We start from the raw sequence: 23063 nt of genomic DNA on the forward strand, positions 1-23063 counted from the left end.
CAATCCCTAGATGGGTTCATGAGGCCATCCCCTATGATGCAGGCTGTTGATCCTGCATATGAACCGGGGTGGCCAATCCCTTGTGTCAATGCTCCAAATCCCATACTAAGCCCCAGAGTGACCACAACCTTTGATCCTTCTGCTGCTCCAAACATCACAACTTTTTCGCAAGCAAGGCAGAATGATGAAGGCCTTGCAAAGAAACAGTGTGTTGAGTCAACATGGCTCACTATGTCCTTTGAGAACAAGCAAAAAAAAACATCAGAACTTGATCTCACCCTAAAACTTTGGACATGAATTTCAGCCATATACTCTAGGTGTATGTTTAGGCATACCAATTTTCCTACCGGTGATGTTGTGTCAGTTAAACTTTAGTTCGCTAAGATTAAATTATCTTAAAGTTAATACATGTAGCCATGCGGCCATGCGGCCCATTAGTTTGCTAAGATGTATGCCAAATTATCTTAAAATTAATACATGTAGCCATGCGGCCCATTAGTTTGCTAAGATATATGCCAAATTATCATAAAATCAATACATGTAGCCATGCAGCCCATTACTTTGCTAAGATGTATGCCAAATTAGCATACTTTGAAGCCATGCGGCCATGCGGCCCATTTTGAGTCCTCTTAGAATTTCAGTTTCCATTTCTTAGCTAAAGATTGATATCAAACTTATCCTTCTACATGTTAGCGGATCAAAAATGATATACATGCGATATATAACACCCAAAATCAGATATTAACTTACAAGAAAAGATTATATTGATACTTCCTCCTTCCTTCATTCTTTTTTACTTGAACTATTTCATTTATCATGTTTACCAATGCATAAATTTATCCTTCAATAATTTTATTTATCAATAAGTAAAAAACAGAAATTGTGATAGTATTTTTTTAGATGATTTTAACAAGATAATATGCTTTTCCTAGAACTCATGAAAGACGGTCAAATGAGCGTATATGAACAATGTAAAAGTCAAAGTAAGTCGAGTAAAAAAAAAAAAAATCAGAGGAGGTACTTTTTTTTGACAAGAGAGGAGGTACTTAATAGTCCCCAATCATCCCCATTCACCAAATCAAGATATGTGATAGAGATAGATAATAAGGAAATAAGAATAAAGGCGCCACGTCACAAGTGACAGTTTGAGAAAATGTATTAGACACAATTATGACAATAATGCATCTTAAAGTGAAGTCAAAGGACATGCTATCCTAAGGAAGAGATATGTGATTAAAGACTGAGTCTTAGACGAAATCAAATTCATTATTAAATCATTTATTTTGATTGTAATTACCAAAGGAAACAATAACCCCCAACTTAATAGACTCGTGAATACTACACACACTAGCAAAAATGAGTACCAAACATCTCACACGATGATGTCGAATTGCTCGACACTAGTATAGTAATACTTGAATTTCTTTTAACTTAATCACCACAACTTTCCCTCAAAAATAAAAATAGATAATTAGATAAATAAAATAAAAATCACCTGAACTTCAAAGACATGTGAATATCACACACACCAGCAAATGGTTCTAACTAGTCATGATCCTATAATATCAAATAAAGACTACGGTAGAATTGCTCCAAACTAAGTGTTCTTTTGACTTTGTTTCTAACATATTAGCCTTGAAATAAATACTAAGATCCTGATCTTATATGAGCAATGCTGTGTAATTCCTGTTAAGATAGGGTTCAAGGAGGTCTAGATGTACATCGCCTCCCTCTAAGCACTTTAAACTATTTGAGAGGTTAAATCTAAGCAACCTACACAAAAATCTCCATTCATAACCAGCCTGAACAAGAGATCCTTCTTTTCAATTGAATGTTCAGGCTATTTCTATGCTGCATGAAAAGATAAAATAATTTTTACCTAGGGGGTTGCAAAGTCTACTGTTTTGAAAGTAAGAAAAAGTTCAAGACCTTGATCTTTAATATAGCTTAGTCTCAATGAATGATAAAAAACAATATGTGCATGATTAATAAGATGGGTTCATTTATTACAAGAAAGTAGTAATATTTGTTAACGTTTCTTGAGAAAAATAAGAGTAAAAAGCCAACTTAGGAAAAATAATTGTCAAAATTAGAATGTGAAGAAAACATTCCTTTTCCTAACAAAGATTACTTGTCATGTTTCCAAATTTGTCACATTCTATATATACTTTACATTCATCTATTTTGAGTTTTGACACTGGTTTTAATGAATTAATGAGGAAGGAAATCAAAAGGAATCGAGCCCTGAGAATATTAAATGTCATTTATATTTTTGAAAAATTGTAATCCTCTCATTATTGTTAGATTGCACTGATTTTAACACTTTCTCACATTCATTCGTTCTATATAATTATATTCTTGTGATTTTTCAAGATTTCACAAGTAAAATTAAACTTAAATTGGGATAAAAAATAATAAATCAACACAAATCTCACTCAAAAATTACCCAAAAAAAAAAAAAAAATCATACCTAGAAAATAATATGATCCGTTTTACCCAGGCTCGTCCCTGAGCCGGGGCAGGAGAGAGAAGAGGTCTAATTTCATAATTCAATTTTAACATTTAAGGGTTCTGCAATACATTAGCAATTACATTTGATTCAATTATCAAAAAAGCTCATAATTTTAGGGAAATTTGATTCTATTATCAAATTAAGCTGATAATTTTAGGGGTATATGATTCAATTATCAAAAAAGCTCATAATTTTAGGGAAATTTGATTCAATTATCAAATTAGGCTCAAAATTTTAGAGATATTTGATTCAATTATCAAATTAAGCTCATAATTTTCTTTTCTAACAACATATATAATCTCAGGTCATGATCTTAGTAAGTAGAATCAATAGTTGAGATTTTTGAACAAAGATAAACCCTAGATTGCGAAATTGATATATAATTACAAAAAGAAACAACAAATTACCTCAGAAGCTGCTTCAATGGAGGATACAAGTATTAGAAGGCTCATCAATGGAGAACGTCAATTGCGATTCAATGGAGAACTCTGAGAGTGAGAGAGAGAGAGGAGAGCAGGAGGAAGATACGTTCATTTGTACTAATACCGTATTGAATTATGAGACATCAGACATTTACTCCGTATTAGGTTCGGGAAGTATAACACGATGTAAGGATATAAATTTTACCGCGAAAATTACCCTAAACGCGATTGGATGGGAAATGATCGATTTGTGAGTTGTGTCGTGTTGTTGATCAACCCATTAAATTTAGGGTAATGCTATATGTAATATACTTCCTTTTTTAGTATTAAATTGAGAATTTATTGACAATTCACGAGTAAATCGGTGTAATAAATATTTATTTATTATCAATTCTTTTCATTTTTAGCTTTTTATATGCAGCCCTTATCTTTTTCCTTAAATTTAAAAGGACATTTGTATTAAGTGTTGATTATGGCAATTTATGGTAGAGTGTCAATGTCGTGACATTTGCTACGCATAATATGAAACCAAGGTAGTAAAATTGTACAAAGTATAAAAGTCTTTTATTAGGAAGCCAGCCGAAAGAAGAAATTATGGCGATTACATCAAAGTTTGACCACACGAGGGAGGAAGTTGTGGTGGTGTTATTTTTTGCTTGTCTTTGAGATAAACTAGTATTTAGCCCTCGCATACACGGGTTAATTTTGGCTAATATATCTTTTTCAATTAAAGAATTGTACTACACAAATTCTTTAAATGTATTTAAAGTTAATGTTTACTACAAAAGTATTATTTTTAATAATAAATTTAACTTACACAAAACTTATAATGTATTAGATTAATTATATTAGCCTTTAGTTGATCATGAATTTATAAGAAATTACACATTACAATAAAATTTAAACCAACGACAATTTAAAAGTTACCATTTAAGGGATTACAGTTACTAGAAAAATAGGTGAAGTGACCCTAAAATTGATCGTCTTACAAAAAAATTAACGTACACCCATTTTACACAAGACTTATTGATTTTACTATTATGTATTTGAATTGTTCTTAATTTTTTTTTTAAATTCAAAATACATGGTAAATATAAATAGCATTTTAAATTAGTAAAATAAAATACTACGTAGATGTAATGAAATACATTCTGTTTTAAAAAAAAAAAAAACAACCAAAAAGTCAAAAATGAATTTTGGAATTTTTTTTTGAAGAAATAAAATAGAAATTATTGAAAATAAAGTTGATAAAATTTAACTTTGATTGCTCCCTTAAATTCAATACTACTATTGTTTTACATAGATCTTGACAGTAATAGTTTTTTTAAAAAAATTACTTGAGATAAATTATAAATTTAGAGTGAAAGAGAGGAATAGTAGAGAAAGGGAAATAGAGCGAAAGAGTAAAATTAAAAGTGAGAGACAAACAAGATAAACATTAAATTTTTGTGTAATGGAAAAATAATACGAAGTATAATGAAATTTAGAGGAATAAGAGACACAAATGAAAAGTAATCATTGTATTTTTAAAGTGATCGGATGTGTTTAAGAAAAGATAAGATATTTCTTAAAATATTTAATATTTACACTTTAGTTGCCAAAAAAAAAATCTAGAAGAGGACAAGTGATCTTTAAACTGAGTTTTATAATAGTAGTATCGATGTGAATTCTTGGTTGGAAATTGGAATTGTATTATGTTGTGTGGGCTATCTTGGTTATGCTATGTTTATGAGTCGACCCAAAAAGGGTTGATTAGATTTAGTGCTGTTAAATTTCAAACCGAAACCGTTTAACTGCCCGAAACCGACCGACTCAAATGAGAACCGAACCAATTAAAAATCGATTTTTTTGAACCGAACCGTATTTTAGTAAACTCTAAACCGAATCGACCTGAATAATGTTAAACCGTATAAGAACCGAACCCGTTAACAAACCGAACCAAATATAAACCGAACTGAATGAAAACCGAACCGAAAAAGAACCGAACCGTATCTAACCCGATCCGGTTCCAACCCGAAACCGTTTAAACTGGCAAAAAAACCGCTTACACCGAATTGTTAGCCAACTGTTACCCGTTTGCACCGAACCATTTAAAAACCGAACTGATTGTAAACCGAACTGGTTATAAACCGAACCGTTTATGAACCAAACCGCTTCTAAATCGAACCGTTTACAAACTTTTTTATATAACTAAATGGATTTTTTTTTTTTGACGGGAATATAATTAATCGAACCGTTTACAAACTTTTTTTTTGACGGGAATATAACTAGTAAGATTAGTATGACTAAACTTGAAACAGAACATAATATGTATTTATAAAATCAATGAGAATTTGTTTATAATATGATGCCTAAATATGAAATGATTCGCGACTTTATATAAAACTTGTGAACGCAAAAGGTTAACAAGTACTATCAAATTTCAAACCAAAACCATTTAACTGCCCGAATCCAAACAACTCGATAAACAATTTATTTTTTAAAACCGAAAACGGACCCGAACCGTAATTTAGTAAACTTGAAATGAAACCGATATGAATAACGTTAAAGTGGTTAAACCATCGAAGAACTGAACCAGTTATAAACTAAACCGAAAAAGAACCAAACCAGTTAAAAGCTGAACCGAAAAAGAACCGAACCAGTTATAAACTGAACCGAAAAAGAACCGAACTGTTTCTAACCCGGAACCGTTTCCAACCCAAAACTGTTTGAATCGGGATAAAAACCGTTTACACCGCACCGGTAACAAACCGCAACCCGTCTGCACCGAACCGTTTACTACCCGGATTGTTTACACCTGAACCGAATTAAAACCGCTTAAGAATAAACCGAAACCGAATCGAACCGATAACTATTTAAACCGAACCAAAACCGACCCGTGAGACAATTAAACCGATTCCAAACCGACCCGGTTAAATACCGAACCGATTTCAAACCGAACCGAAACCGAATTGTCAAACCGTTTTGACAGTGCTAATTAGATTCGTTTTAGTCGCATGTCGCCTAGTGAAATTGAATCACGATTTAAGGTTGTTTTAATTAAAGAGAAGGGGGGTAGGGGTTGAAATGGTTAACTTCGGCATTTATGAATCAAGAATTACAAAGACGGTTAAAATGAGATTTTCTAATAAATTCATTTTTGACGTGATTAAATTTAACTGTAATTTACTAAATGCAGGTACGTTATAATAAATTTAAATTATATTTATTATAGCATACCTGTATTTAGTAAAGTACAGTTAAATTTAATTACGTCAAATTTATATTTACTACAACGTACTTGCATTTAGTAATTTACAATTAAATTGTTTAAATTAATTACAATGTGCTTGTATTCAGTACATTACAGTTAAATTTAATCATATCAAATTTAAATTTACTACCGTATACTTATATTCAGTAAATTTACAGTTAAATTTATCACGTCAAAATTGAATTTATTAGAACATCTCATTTTAATTTTATTTCTTATTTTTTTTTTGAATCATCATTTTAATTGTACTCCCTCCGTTCCTTATCGATAGTCCCTTATGGCCAATTTTAAGTCCCAAAATGATAATCCCATTTGCTTTTTTCAAGTACCATTAATATCAATTTTTTACCAAAGTTCTCTCCAATTTGCAACAATTGATCTTTGTACTTTTGTTTAATTTTTCTTATGCCGATATTTATAAGTGTTCACCCAACAAAGGAATTGATCTTTCTACTCTAAGTGTTCACCATAAAAGAACGTTCAGGGACCCAAAAGCGTGTTTAATTTCTCATTAATTAAGCGTTCACCCACTAAAATCTAGCCAAAAGGTGAACGCTTAGAGTCAAATATCTATACTAATATATTAAAAGGCGTTCCTAAAAACGTCTCTACACCACGTAGACCCCCTCACTCACTCAACTCCTTATTATGCCACGTCATCCACTCAATTCCTCAATATGCCACAATACTTGATGTTACCTCAACTATATTAAAAAAAAAAAAAACATATAAATGAGAAGGTTTAAACCCTTGACCTCTTTGAAGAAATATTATTGTTTAACCATCTAGGCAAATAGTCGATTATGCTTTAATGTTGCACACTAAATAATATTATACTGTAAAAGTATTGAATAAACATACTACGTACACTATACTATTAAACACTATTAAAGAGGGTAACGCTATTTGCAGCCTTTAAGGCTGTATATAAGCATTTAATATACTTTTTTTTTTTAGTATTAAGTTGAGAATTTATCGACAATTTACGAGTAAATCGGTGTAATAAATGTTTTTTAATTGTCAATTCTTTCCATTCTTAGCTTCTTATATGCAACCCTAAGGGCTGCATATATCCTTTTCCTTTAATTAAAATAGTGCTAAAGGCAAATAAGCTAAATAAATAGTATAGGTAGTAATCCCTAAATAAGGAAAAAAATCACCATAAAAAAGGAAATAAATGCAAATATGGAATGAAATCATGGAAAACCTTAAAAATGTGAAATAATATCATAGAAAAGTAAAGATAGAATCATGATCACAACTCAGAAGGATAACTTGGATAATACAATATCATGTAAAATGTGAAATAATCAAGTCAAGCCTTTAAAAATCTGTAGTAGTATAATGAAGAGGATTCTTGTATTTAATTGATTACACACCTTTACAGATTCATTAGGATAGATACCAAATAATTTCTTCTTGTCAATAAATACTTGATTTTCAACCCTCTTCCTCACACCACAATACAATCCACCAAACAGAGATCAGAGTAAAAAATTTGAAAGCCACCATGGAAGCAAAATTATGTCAAGCCTCCTTCCGAGCCAATTGGGGTTTCTTGGGGTCAGCAGTACTACCCCCGAAGAAACGCACATTGGACAAAGGGAAGACAATTGCTTATGAGGCATTCGAGAGAAATGGCTTTAAGCCAGACCTGCACTACTCTGAAATACCAACCCTTTCCTTGGCCAAAACATCAGAAATTTATCCTCAGGAAAAAGCCATGTTTGAGCAGTTATCCCCAGAAGGTGATGCCAAACCAGAGATACCACAGAAAAAGCAAGAGTCAGGTCTACCTTTCAAGGTATTTTCATACCCCAACAAAGGTGAAAAAGGAGAATCATCCAAACACCTCTCTGGTTTTGTTTGGTCTGCCCCTCCACCTCCAAATCAATATCCCATAGTCCGCAGGTTCGGTAACAACAAATTCCTGACCACACAGGCGCTTGGTGGCCACCAAAGAGCACACAAGCAAGAGAGGAAGATGGAGCGAGCAATGAAAGAAGCACAAGGAAAGGCCGAAAATCCATTCCCTTATCATAGTTGTGAACGCGCAAGGGTACCTCTGTCTCATGGATATGAACACAGTGGATGGCAGCCAAACCCAGTTTTCAGTAATCCTGCAACGGATCTTAATCAGGATCCATCCGAATTTTCTCAAGACCTAAATGGGTTCATGAGGCCATCCTCTATGATGCAGGCCGTTGATCCGGCATACGAACCGGGGTGGCCAAGCCCTTGTGTCAATGCTCCAAATCCCATACTAAGCCCCAGAGTGGCCACAACCTTTGATCCTTCTGCTGCTCCAAACATGACAACTTTTTCGCAGCCAAGGCAGAATGAAGAAGGCCTTGCAAAGAAACAGTGTGTAGAATCAACTTGGCTTACCTTGTCCTTTGAGAACAAGCACAACAAAAAATCAGAACTTGATCTCACCCTAAAACTTTGGACATGAATTTCAGCCATATACTCTAGGTGTATGTTTAGGCATACCAATTTTCCTACCGGTGATGTTGTGTCAGTTAAACTTTAGTTTGCTAAGATGTATGCCAAATTATCTTAAATTTAAATACATGTAGCCATGCGGCCCATTTAGTGTTATTACTTTGAGTCTATGGGCATTAATTCAAGCCATTTCCCCCTTATTTTATTGAAAAAACATGTACTCAGTTGTATGTTCAGGCATACCAAATCGTCCACAGGCGATGTCTCAATTAAACTTTAGTTTGCTAGGATGTATGCCAAATTATCTTAAAATTAAAACTCATGCAGCCCATTAGTTTGCTAAGATGTATGCCAAATTATCTTAGAATTAATGCATGTAGCCATGCGGCCATGCGGCCCATTAGTTTGCTAAGATGAATGCCAAATTGTCTTAAAATTATTACATGTAGACATGCGGCCCATTTTGAGTCCTCTTAGAATTTCAGTTTCCATTTCTTAGCTAAAGATTGATATCAAACTTATTCTTCTACACGTCAGCGGATCAAAAATGATATACATGTGACATATAACACCCAAAATCATATATTAACTTACCAGAAAATATTATATTAATACTTCCTCCTTCTTTCGTTCTTTTTTACTTAACGTGTTTCATTTATCATGTTTACCAATGCATAAATTTATCCTTTAATAATTTTATTTATTGATAAGTAAAAAATAGAAATTGTGATGGTATTTTTTGAGACGATTTTAACAAGATAATATGCTTTTCCTGATATAACTCATGTAAGACGGTCAAATGAGCTTATATGAACAATGAAAAAGTCAAAGTAGGTCAAGTAAAAAAAGAAAAGAAAAGAAAAAAAACAGAGGAAGTACTTAATAGTCCCCAATAATCCCCATTCACCAAATCAAGATAAGAGATAGAGATAGATAATAAGGAAACAAGAATAAAGGCGCCACGTCACAAGTGAAAGTTTGAGAAAAATGTATTAGACACAATTATAACAATAATGCATCTTAAAGACAAGTCAAAGGACATGCTATCCTAAGGAAGAGATATGTAATTAAAGACCGAGTCTTAGGTGAAATCAAATTCATTATTAAATCATTTATTTTGACCGTAATCACCTCGAACTTAATAGACTCATGAATACTACACACACTAGCAAAAAGGTTGTAACACTTCATGGTCCTATTGTATAATTAAATGAGTACCAAACATCTCACACGATGATGTCAAATTGCTCGACACTAGTATAGTAATATTTGAATCTTCTTTTAACTTAATCACCAGAACTATCCTCAAAAATAAAAAATAGATAATTAGATAAATAAAATAAAAAGCACCTTAACTTCAAAGACATGTGAATATCACACATACCAGCCCCATGGTTCTAAGTTCTAACTAGTCATCCTATAATATCAAATAAAGACTAGGGTAGAATCGTTCCAAACTAAATGTTTTTTGACTTTGTTTCTAAAATATTAGCCTTGAAATAAATACTAAGATCCTGATCTTATATGAGCAATGCTGTGTGAATCCTGTTAAGATAGGGTTCGAGGAGGTCTAGATGTACATCGCCTCCCTCTAAGCACTTTAAACTATTTGAGAGGTTAATCTAAGCAACCTACACAAAAATTTCCATTCATAACCCGCCTGAACAAGATATTCTTCTTTTCAATTGAATGGAGAACATAAAATACTCTATACCTAGGGGGTTTCAAAGTCTACAGATTTGAAAGTAAGAAAAAGTTCAAGACCTAGATGTTTAATATAGCTAGTCTCAATGAATGATAAAAAACAATATGGGCATTAGCATGATTAATAAGATGGGTTCATTTATTACAAGGAAGTAGTACTATTAGTTAACGTTTCTTGAGGAAATGAGAGTAAAAAGCCAAGTTAGGAAAAATACTATTCACATTTAGAATGTGAAGAAAACATTCCTATTCCTAGCAAAAAAATACTTGTTATGTTTCCAAATTTGTCACATTTTATATGTATTTTACATTCATCCATATAGAGTTTTTACACTTGTTTCAAAGAACTAATGAGGAAGGAAATCAAAAGAAATCGAGCCATGAGAATATCAAATGTACTTTATATTTTTGTAATCCTCTTATTATAGCTAGATTGCACTAATTTAAAACTTTCTCAGAATCATTTGTTCTATAAATATATATTCTAGTGATTTTTACAGATTTCACAAGTGACCTTTGGAATTTAACCAAAGGATACTCTCTCAAATTAGAAAATCTATAATTTAGAAAAAATTAAACTTAAATTGGGATAAAAATAATCAAGCAACACAAATCTAACTTAAAAGTTATCCAAAAAAAAAAAAAATCATGAAAATATTATGATCCGTTTTACACAGGCTTGGCACTGAGCCAGGGCAAGAGAGAGAAGAGGTCTAATTTTATAGTTCAATCCTAACATTTAAGGGTTCTGCAATACATTAGCAACCAAATTTGATTCAATTATAAGAAAAAAAAAAAAAACTCATAATTTTAGGATATTTGATTCAATTATCAAATTAGTCTCATAATTTTAGGGAAATTTGATTCAATTATCAAATTAGGCATAAAATTCTTTTATAACAACATATATAATCGCAGTTATGATCTTAGTAATTAGAACCAATAGTTGAGATTCTCGAACCCTAAACTTACTGCAATGACAATTAAATTAAATCAAATCAAAGATAAACCCTAGATTGCGAAATTGACATGATGATTACAAAAAGAAACAACAAAATTACCTCAGAAGCAGCTTCAATGGGGGATACAAGCATTAGAAGGCGCATCAATGGAGAACTCTGAGAGTGAGAGAGTGGAGCAGGAGGGAGTGGAGGTTGGGCTACGCTATATGTTCTTTTTTTTTTTTTTTTGACAATGCTATATGTTCTTTATACCGTATTGATTATTGAATTATTGAGACATGAGACATATATTAGGTTCGGGAAGTGTAACACGATGTCACGTAATATCAATTTTACCGCGAAAATTAAAATAAGCGCAAAAACACGATTGGATAAAAAATGATCCATACGTGAGTCAGTGAGTGTTGTGTTGTTTTTCGATCCATTGAACTTAAAAGGGCATTGTATTATTGTTGATTCTGGAAATTTATGGTTTTTATGCGAAACATTAGATATGAGCCCTTTATTAGTAAAACAAATATATTCTCTATGTGATAATTATAATATAAGGAGCATAAGGTATAATCGTTGCTATTATTCACACTTCAAGTTTAAACAAATTTTTTTTGTTTATGGAATATCTTATACAATTACAATCACAATCAAATATTGTACTTTATTGGAGAAAATTAATACTTATATATAAACACATACATATAACAAAAATTTTGGTAGATAAAAAGTATAATGTGACAAAAAAAAAGAAGTATATTACAGTATAAAGTCGTGATGCAGTTTTAAAAAATAGCACAAGAGAATTGAGTGGAATTTGTTTTCCATTCACTTAAAACAAACAAGAGAATATGTCATGTTGATAAATTTTCATTCCCATTTACTTATCAAATGGCCTATAATTGAAAAATAAGATGAACAAAATCATATTCAAGTAATTATATTTTTTTAAAAAATATTACGAAAATGCTCGATAAAATTAGTAGTTACAAACATAATCAATTATCGTAACTCGAAAATGGGTTCGATTTGTGTCAATTAGAAAACTTGTGAGAAAATGGAAGAGAAGAGTGAGAAAATGTTACTAGAAGCTTCAACTTGAATATCAATGGTGGAACTTGTCTTCTACAATGATTGAGAATGAAATTTTCAAGCTAATAATTATAATCTAACTAATGATTTGAGAATATCTGTGTTTCTACAATTGCAAACTAAGAGGAAGCACTAAAAACTTGGCTGCCGTACAAATGAGCTCCCAGGGTTATTTATAAAGACCCCCAAATAAAAAGGACGGAGAAAACAAGAGTCGGGCACGGCTACAGGTCAGCACGGACGTGCTGAGGTTGGCACGGACGTGCAGCTATACCTGCACGGACGTGCTGAGGTTGGCACGGGCGTGCACCTGGGAGGCAGAAGGTACTGTTTTAGTCAGGGCATCCTGCACGGACGTGCCAAATATGGCACGGACGTGCAGGCCTTGTTCAGTAGAATCAGTTTTGAAACTGATTTGGGTTGAGTAACCTGCACGGACGTGCAGGATCAGGCACGGACGTGCTGAATATCCTGCACGGACGTGCAGGCCTTGAAAGCAGTAGGCAGTAGCTTCTGGTCGTGCTGGAACACTTCTGCACGGACGTGCCATACTTTGCACGTCCGTGCAGACTCTTTAAGGCCTTTATCTTCAATTTTCTTCGGTTTTGCTCCATTGTTTCGGCTTCTAACCTCGGTTTATCATCCAAATGCCTCAAATGGTCGTCTTTGAACCTAAAAACCCAACAAAAACACTAACAACCCGTGAAGCAAGGGATACACAAAAGTTAGAACAAAAATAGAGTAAAAGTGAACCAAAATGCCAATATACCAAGTAAACAAGGTTCGAAATCACTCTAAAATCATATCAAATAACAAGTTATCAAATCCCCCCAAGCTAAGCTTTTGCTAGTCCTCGAGCAAAACAAACATGTCAAATCGAGAAGGATATTACTTGCTAATGATCAAACCAAGAAAAGATACTTAAAGAGAAAACACAAACACAAATCCGCATGGCAAGAACCATAAACACTTTTAGCACAAGCGAAAAGCAATTTAAACCCCTAAGTCGCCTAAGAGGACGGGTTTTTATCTCGTGAGGGTTTCTCTTGAGCTTAATCCACAACTCACTCAAACCATGCCAAAATTATCATAACACATCATCATCATCAAGGTGATCAATACACACCAAAACCAATGTTTTTATTGCCCAAGTCAACTCATGGGATATAAATCACAAGCGAGACAAGTGAGCGACTTTCAAGAATTACCGATCATACAAATGTGCACATGAGTTGGGGGTAGAGAGGAGAATTAAGCAAGGTTGCACTAGGATACTTCCTTATATCTTTTACTAGTTCATTAGAGCACGTCTAGATATTCCAAAGTTGCAAAAAGCCCTCTTTCGGTTTTAAAATCTCAAAATGCAAGTCCACCTCCCAAAATGCACTCCCAAGCCCTTTCAACTACACTCTAATTGGGAAATTTACACAAGAAACATCTTAATAGATAGTGTGTGGGAGGCATCCACAAATTGACCTCTAGAGAAGAAAAAGTGAAAACTTTGAGAAATTTGGAGGAGCTTTTGATCTCCTTTTCTTTTTCTATTTTTTTTCTTTTTTTTTTCTTTTTTTTTTTAACATTCATTGCCCTCGCCTCTTTTAACTGTGAGCGGCTCTTTCTTTTATTCGATACATGTGGCTTATTATGCCACTTATTACACAAGATACAAATAGAACCAATTCCCTAATTGAGTTTCATTTAGGGGGAGGAGGGGAGGAACATCAAGGGCACAACGGACCGCAATTCGATTCAAACATATCCTACTTTGGGCAAATTTGACAATATCCTATACTAGACGTGCAATTGAGCATTCATCGGTTTTCATTTCATATACTCTAATGCAATCAAGATTAATAAGCCAACAACAACCGCAAGAGCATGAGCAAGAGCAAGAACAACCGCAACAACAACAATTCCAACAACAATTCCAACAACAACAACAATATGAGCACCAACAAGGGTACCAAGAAGGGTACCAAGGTCAAGGCATGGGTGAGGGCAACCCACCCCTTTCCTTCAAGCAACAAATGCAAATGATGAATGCCGGGTTCAACCGCATGTCCACTGAGTTCGAGACTATGAGAAAGTCTCACGAAGACATGAGGTCCTCCTACGACAATATGAGGACAAGATTTGAGGATCTTCGATCGGAATTGGGTGAATTCCGGAACGTCTACCAACATTGGTACCCCGGGGGCTCAAGCTCCCAAGGAGGCCCGAGTCAATGAGTTAGTTCTCTTTCTTCCTTTTCTTGTGCTTTAATTGTTTAAACATTGGGGACAATGTTTATGATAGCTTGGGGGGAGTCTTTCTCTTTGGTTCATATGTTGGTTCTTGTATGTTCTTGTTGCTATAAACTTTGCATGTTGTTTGTTCCTTCCCCTAGCATCCAAACCCCTAAACATCCAAATTTGCTCCATTTGAAATCCAACACCCTAAATCCAAATCTCTTAATCTGTGAATACTTCTCTTATCTTCTCTCTTTATTTATTTAGATGTATAGTTGTGCTTCAATATTTTTTATTTTTATTTTTTTTTTTTTTTTTTGAATAATAGTAATAGGAAGGCATAATAATAATAAGATTATTATCATTACCATTATTATTATTATTATTATTATTATTATTATTATTATTATTATTATTATTATTATTATATCTCAAAAACAAAAGTCATACAACCTACAATAAATTAGTGGGAAGCCGAGATACAATCTGGGCCCCCACTCCTCTAGCTATAGCAAAACCTACCCTAGTGAAGATATGAGCTGCAGCACGAGCCCCAATGTCTTGCGTCGTCGAGAACCTCTGAATCCGCTTCAGTAACGCAACAGCCTCCTTCTCTAATTCCCCAAGCGAAGAAAAGGAGAAGGGTATGAAACCATATCCAATAGCCTGACATCGAGCTTCATACTTAACCCGCTTCCGATGAGCAGCATCAGCCACAACCCGCCCAGGAATAAAGTCAGATAGCCCTGACTGTGTCAAAGGAGAAGACCCTGTCAAATCAACACAGACATCGCGACCACGATCCCATGAATAAAGTAACACATCCGCAGGTCTGAGGGCCTCGTCGTTCCCTCCAGCCAACCCAATGTCAACCTCTTTTCTCGCTGAAATCCCAGAACGATAACAAACATCAACAAGGGTATCCCGAACAACATTATGCCGATGTTTAATACCCACAATACCAGCACAAGACACCGCGTGATCACCGAAAATATCTCCAGCAAAAACCCTCGAACAAGCAGAGCACGACGTGGAGATAGAGAACAAAGGAACACCCAACCGATAGGACAACACACATCGATAAGTCTTGGCGTTCATCGTCTGACCCAACCCCGAAATAGGAACCGCCCGAAGCCAAGCAGAGGTGTGATCACCCTGCTGAGATTTCCACAATGCTGATTGTCGAGGAGTTAAAGAATAAGCAGATTCTGCAGAAGCGGTAATCTTTGTGAAATACATATCTGCCAATTTCTTCATGAGTTTAGGGGCAGCGACCTCACTCGGATTACTCAAAATGTCAGACTCCACTGTTCCATTAAACAGACACAACGCATCCTCAAAGGCTCGTCCAAGACCAACAATGCCAGAATGCCGAAGAAGTTGTGTCTGCAACCCAGCAGACTGCAACCGAGAAGCAAGAAAAGCATAGTGACGAACATCACCTGCAGAATAAACACCAAGCCCTCCAAACGCAAATGGTAAGGTGGCAAGCCGCCACTGCCAATCACCAAACCCAGGCCCCGAAGCGGTAACAATACGCTCCAAGGAAGATCGAAGAGCTCCATCAAAAGTGCGCTGAGCTACCTCAAAAGTACTAGGAGGACAAGTACGTAATGCAAAGTAGAGTTTTGAAACTCCAGTACATGCCCTAAGTAACAACAATTCACACTGAGGATCATCTAGCATAGCGACTTTATCCATAAGGGCAATGGTCTTGGTCACCCTCTGCATCACAAGCTCACCACTGAAACCAGAATCGGAACTAGCGGGACCTCCAAGCAACCTAACACCACGCAAAGGTCGAGCAATATTAGGCGGAAAGACACCCACCAGCCAGCTTCGAGGGTCTTCCGTAGGCCAGAAAACTTCAGTTTTTTCCACGTTAAGACATAACCCAGAACGAGGTCCTTCCTCCATAATCAACTGCAGAACTTGCCCCACCACCAAAGTGTCTCCAATAATCGTGCCGTCATCTAAATACCAAGCCTGAAGACATACATCAAAAGTCTCTCTAATTTTACACACCAGAGGTTGTAAAACCAAAGAAAAAAGCAAAGGACCAAGGGGATCACCCTGCTGCACCCCTTGAGATGACCATAAGGTTTGGTCCCCATAGTACAACCTGGCTGGATTAGAATAGCAGAATTCAACCCATCGCGAAATCCCTGGACAACGGCGACGTACCTCACTTAACATGACCGAACGATCAACCAGATTGAAGGCATTTTGAAAATCCACCAACAACATAGATAGACCCACATCAGAACCACGATCCTCAATTAACCGATTCACCGCATGAAGAATTGCCTCACCACCTGAAGAAACCCCAACACCAAATTGAAGGCCATCAAAGTAACTCCCTAAAGACTGACCAACCATAACAGCACCCACCTTCGAAACGAGACGCCTCCAAACCGTACCCACAACAATAGGACGGATACCACCACCAGGCTTGACAAGTGGCGTAAGAGGAGCACTAGCAATGTACTCTCCTAATTCCATAGGACATCTTCCAGCTAGAAAGAGATTAACCACCCCGGTAATAGAGTCAACCAACTCATCTGAGACTGCCACAGCTGCACCACTTAAGCAATCCATAAGATGTTGAGCACGCAAACCATCCCTACCACATGATGTGCCACGAGGGAAGCTCTTAATCCGATCCAAAACAACAGCAGAAGTCGTTACGAGATGAAGGTGATCAATAGGTATATCAGGCAAGGATGGAGCTGGAGATGAAGGGTGCTTGGACTGTAAATCCGCAAGAGTGGCGTCATTATAAGGAGCAACGCCTGAAGAGGAAAGAACCCGAACTGCAGCAGTGTAATGGCCATCGCAAATCTTCCTACGACACTGCTTTATATTACGCTCCTCCAAATCAATGTCCTCATCATCAACCGCCGACAAAGTAGGAGATTCCTCCGCCAAAATTTCCCTCACAAGCTGCAAATTACCACCCGCTACATTCCAAGAACAAATAGCACGGGAAATACTCTCTTCTTGATGCCGACGCCTTACCGTAGACCGAGACTCACGACTACTCCGAGGGCGAAAGACTTTAAGGATGCAAAGAGGTAACACCAACAAAGAGACCCAATTAGAAATGTCATCAGGCTTGGAGATCACCTTATCAAGAGCACCTTTCAGAACCCGAGAAAACCCCAAACGACACTTGGGAGGGATAGACTTAACAGTGCGAAACCCCTTAGAGAAAAAACAATCAAGGAGAGCCACATCAAAACCACCGTTATGATCTCGCACCTCACCATCCACATGACCAACTTGCGCAGGAGAAGAAGGAGCTTGCGGCTTGGTAAAATTATGAAGCACAAAACGAACAAAACCATCTCCTTCATCAGGGGGCGAAACATCCTCATCCCTATCATGACGACACTTAGAACGAAACGTGTGCGTTTTATAGCAAACGCCACATAACCAAATCCCCATACGCCTAAAAGTAACTTCTGCCTCACTATAAACAGCTAAATTAGAAGTTAGAGAATGACGGGTGATATCTCGCGCACCGATACAACAATGACGATCACTAAGATGCCTAATTAGAGAACGTCGAGTAAGGCCATTTCCACTCCCATCTTGACAACCACTAAGACCCACAAACGGACAATGAAACTTCACAACGACTCCGGACATAGGCTGCAAATACTCTCCCAAGAGACACTTGAAAACTGCCAATTAAACCCCTATAAAGCTGCCTGAAAACTGCACCCAAAACACACCAAAAACACCACCAAAACGCACCTGAAATACGCCGGAAAAAGCACCAGAAACAGACCATAAACTGCACCCAAAACTGCTACAAAACACAACCTAAAACTGGAGCAGCACTAACCTGAATTATGCCACAAAACAAACAGAATTTTGCCAGAAAAACAGCCCGCAAACAGCCCTCAAACTGGCCCAAAAGCCGCCTGAAATATGCACTAAAATGCTCCAAAAACGCAACTGAAAACACGACTGAAAACAGAGCAGAAACAAAGCACCAAAATCCTCAAAACAATGCCTCAAAAACGACCAGAAAGACGCCTGAAACCAGCCCTCAAACAGCACCAAAATCACACCCAAACTGAAACAGAAAACTGACCCGAAACCTGCCTTAAAACCGCCTGAAAACAGCCCCAAAAACACCTGGAAAATACGCCTCAAAGTCGCCGGAAACAGGGGAAAACAAGCAGCAAAACACCGGACTGAAAATCGCCTGAAAATTGCCTGGAAATTGCGCCTCAAAACCGCACCAAAAAAGCCCAAAACCACCTGAATTTTACCCCTAAAATAGCCGCCTGAACCACCGGAACCACCTAACGCGAACACGCCTGACCTGAACGACCCTAATCGCCGGAAAATGCGTCGGAAAAGGACGTGGAAGCCTGCCCTGCCCTAATCGCCCCTAAACGAGAGAAATTCTATTTATTATTATTATTATTATTATTATTATTATTATTATTATTATTATTATTATTATTATTATTATTATTATTATTATTATCTACTACTTCACTTCCACAAAAACCTTTTCTTACTTTTCTTTTCATCAACACCTACAAAAGACATTGAGAGAAAAGTTAGTAATAGTAAGAGTGATGGAAATTAAATAATAGTTTGTGAGAGACAGAGAGTTGAGAAACTCGGGTTGCCTCCCGGAAGTGCTCTTTTAACGTCACTAGCTTGACGACATTGCGAGATCAATGAGAGTAGGGAACATCAAACTCATTAAGGTGAACAACCTTGGCTTCCTCATGCACAAAACCATCAAAGTATGCCTTAAGCCTTTGGCCATTCACTTTGAACGGTTCACCATTGTCATTTGAGATTTCTATCGCTCCATATGGAAACACCTTCTTAACGGTGAAAGGTCCACTCCATCTTGACTTAATCTTACCCGGAAACAACTTCAATCGGGAATTGAAAAGTAGGACCTTATCACCTTCCTTAAACTCCCTTTTTCTAATATGCTTGTCATGCCAAGCCTTGGTCTTTTCTTTATAAATCCTTGCACTCTCATATGCATCCATTCTTAATTCTTCCAAGGCGTGGAGGTCAAGCAACCTCTTCTCACCGGCGCTTTGAAGGTCTAAATTCAATGTTTTGATAGCCCAATGAGCCCGATGCTCAAGTTCTACCGACAAGTGGCATGACTTTCCATAAACAAGCTTGTATGGTGTGGTGCCAATAAGAGTTTTAAACGCGGTGCGATAGGCCCATAGAGCATCATCAAGCTTTGTAGACCAATCTTTTTTAGACCTATCCACCGTTTTCTCAAGGATTATTTTTACCTCCCGGTTTGAAATTTCAGCTTGACCATTTGTTTGGGGGTGGTAAGCTAATGACACCTTGTGCCTCACACCATATTTCTCAAGGAGAGCTTGAAAGGATCGCTTTGCAAAGTGTGAACCTCCATCACTAATCACAGCCCGGGGCACTCCAAACCTTGGAAAAATTACTCTTTTGAAGAGCTTGACCACAACCTTAGCATCATTAGTAGGAGATGCAACCGCTTTCACCCACTTTGATACGTAATCGACGGCCACTAGAATGAACTTTTTCCCAAAAGAGCTCGGGAAAGGCCCCATAAAATCGATGCCCCATACATCAAAAATTTCAAGTTCAAGGATGTTGTTCAAAGGCGTTTCATTTCTTTTTGAAATATTACCGGTTCTTTGACACCGGTCACAAGCTTTCACCACACCTCACACATCTTTGAACATTGTTGGCCAAAAGAAACCGCATTGCAATATTTTCGCCAAGGTCTTGTTGGCACTCATATGTCCTCCACAAGGTGAGGAGTGACACATTGTGATAACATCTTCAATTTCATTATCCGGGATACACCTTCTAAAAAGGCCATCAACACCTTGTTTGAAGAGCAAGGGGTCGTCCCAAAAGTATTGGCGAACATCATGAAGAAACTTCCTTTTTTGTTGATAGGAGAGGTCGGGAGGGAGAATAGAGCAAGACAAGTAGTTTGCAATGTCCGCAAACCATGGTGCTGGTGCTTGGAGAATAGCAAATAGTTGATCATCCGGGAATGAATTGTTGATTGGCAAGTTATCAAGATCACCTACAAGGATAGGCAACCGTGAAAGATGATCGGCCACCAGATTTTCGGCACCCTTCTTGTCCCTAATCTCAATGTCATAGTCTTGTAAGAGCAAGACCCACCGTATCAATCTTGGCTGTGGTTCCTTCTTGGACAAGAGGTACTTCAAGGCCGCATGGTCGGTGAAGAATATTACTTTAGATCCCAACAAGTATGACCTAAACTTCTCAATTGCATGAACAATGGCTAGAAACTCCTTTTCCGTGGTTGTGTAATTCCTTTGTGCATCATCCAAAGTTTTGCTAGTGTAGTAGATAGCATGGAGCTTCTTATCCTTCCTTTGTCCAAGAACGGACCCAATGGAAAAATCCGAAACATTACACATAAGCTCAAAAGGAAGCTCCCAATTAGGGGGTTGAATGATAGGAGCCGAAATCAATGCCTCCTTCAACCTATCAAATGCTAGCAAACAATCATTAGTAAACACAAAAGGGGCATCCTTTACCAACAATTGAGTGAGTGGTTTTGCGATTTTTGAAAAATCCTTTATGAACCGGCGGTAAAAATCCGCGTGTCCAAGAAAACTCCTTATCCCCTTCACATTTGCAGGGGGTGGGAGGCGCTCAATGACCTCAATTTTGGCACGATCTAATTCAATGCCCCTACTAGAAATTACATGACCAAGAACAATTCCTTCTTCTACCATGAAATGACATTTTTTCCAATTCAAAACCAAGTTCACCTCTTGACATCTTTTCAATACTTTAATCAAATTTGAAAGGCAAATGTCAAAAGATGAACCAAAAACAGAAAAGTCATCCATGAATACTTCAATTGATGATTCAAGCATGTCGGAAAAAATAGACATCATACACCTTTGAAATGTGGAAGGTGCATTACAAAGTCCAAATGGCATCCTTCGATAAGCAAAGGTGCCAAAAGGGCATGTGAATGTAGTCTTCTCTTGATCCTCGGGTTGGATTGGGATTTGGAAGAATCCCGAGTATCCATCCAAGAAACAATAGTGACTATGTGATGCTAGTCTTTCCAATATTTGATCGATGAAGGGGAGTGGGAAGTGGTCTTTCCGGGTGGACTTATTCAATTTTCGATAATCAATACACATCCTCCACCCGGTGACCGACCTCGTAGAAATGGTCTCACCCTTATCATTCTTGATGATGGTCATGCCTCCTTTTTTAGGCACAACTTGAACCGGGCTAACCCACTTACTATCGGAGATAGGGTAGATTATGCCCGCTTCAAGAAGTTTTAAAACTTCTTTTTTTCACAACTTCCTTCATGTTTGGATTGAGCCTTCTTTGGTGCTCAATCGAGGAAGCATGATCATCATCAAGTAAAATCTTATGCATGCATATAGTAGGACTTATCCCCTTAATGTCATTAATTTTGTACCCAATGACACCTCTATACTCCCTTAAAACAACTAGGAGTTTCCCAAGAGAGGTATCATCAAGTTTAGCATTGATAATAACGGGATAATTCTCACTATCATCAAGAAAAGCATATTTAAGTAAAGGAGGAAGGGATTTAAGTTCAACCTTGTGAGGAGGCATAATCCTCTCCTCTTTTACCTCCACATTAAGCACTTCCACTTTCTTTTCGTTGTGGACTAAAGGTTGGTTGAGCAAAAGATCATACCCCCTCGTTTCTTCACCTTCCTCAACTAAGCCTCCCGTTAGGATAGCTTGTAAAGGATCTCCTTCAAACAAATTTTCTTGGAACTTCTCTAAGTCCCTTTACAATGTATCAACTCTATGAACTTCATCATACAATGGCTTTTTCAATGTTTGTGGGAATGAAAATGATATTTTCTCATCTCCCACATTCAAGGTCAATCTTCCTTGCTTCATATCAATCACAACACCCGCGGTGTTCAAAAACGGTCTTCCCAAGATTAGGGGCACCGTAGTATCTTCTTCCATTTCCATTACCACAAAATCACATGGCACAAATACTCTTCCAACTTGAACCGGTACATCTTCAAGAATTCCCAAAGGTAGCCTAACCGTACGGTCGGCCAATTGTAAGGACATTCTTGTTGGCTTCAAGTCTCCCACTTTCAAACTCTTAGCAATAGAATAGGGCATCAAACTCACACTTGCCCCAAGATCACATAAAGCATCCATAGCCTCTAAGTCTCCAATCTTCACCGGTATTGCATAGCTACCGGGGTCACCAAACTTTTGAGGGAGCTTGTTTTGAATGATTGCACTCACCTCCTTAGGAAGGGAGATGGTTGCACTCTCTTCAAGCCTACTCTTGTTGGATAAAAGATCCTTCAAAATTTTTGCATATTTAGGCATTTGTGACATAGCATGAAGAAAGGGGATATTCACTTGAAGTCCTCTCATGATTTCAAGAAAGTTTGAAAACTT

General features: G+C 36.8%; 1 protein-coding gene across 1 annotated transcript; it reads right to left on the minus strand.

The window, feature by feature from the left end:
- Positions 1–22424: 22424 nt before the first annotated feature.
- On the minus strand, positions 22425–23039 carry LOC145581378 (DNA damage-inducible protein 1-like). The gene has a single exon (XM_081638394.1). The coding sequence runs from the start codon at positions 23037–23039 to the stop codon at positions 22425–22427; it is 615 nt and encodes a 204-aa protein (XP_081494520.1).
- Positions 23040–23063: the final 24 nt, after the last annotated feature.

Source organism: Chenopodium album, chromosome 15 (genome assembly GCF_948465745.1).
Source record: "Chenopodium album chromosome 15, dcCheAlbu1.1, whole genome shotgun sequence".
Lineage (NCBI taxonomy): Eukaryota > Viridiplantae > Streptophyta > Magnoliopsida > Caryophyllales > Amaranthaceae > Chenopodium > Chenopodium album.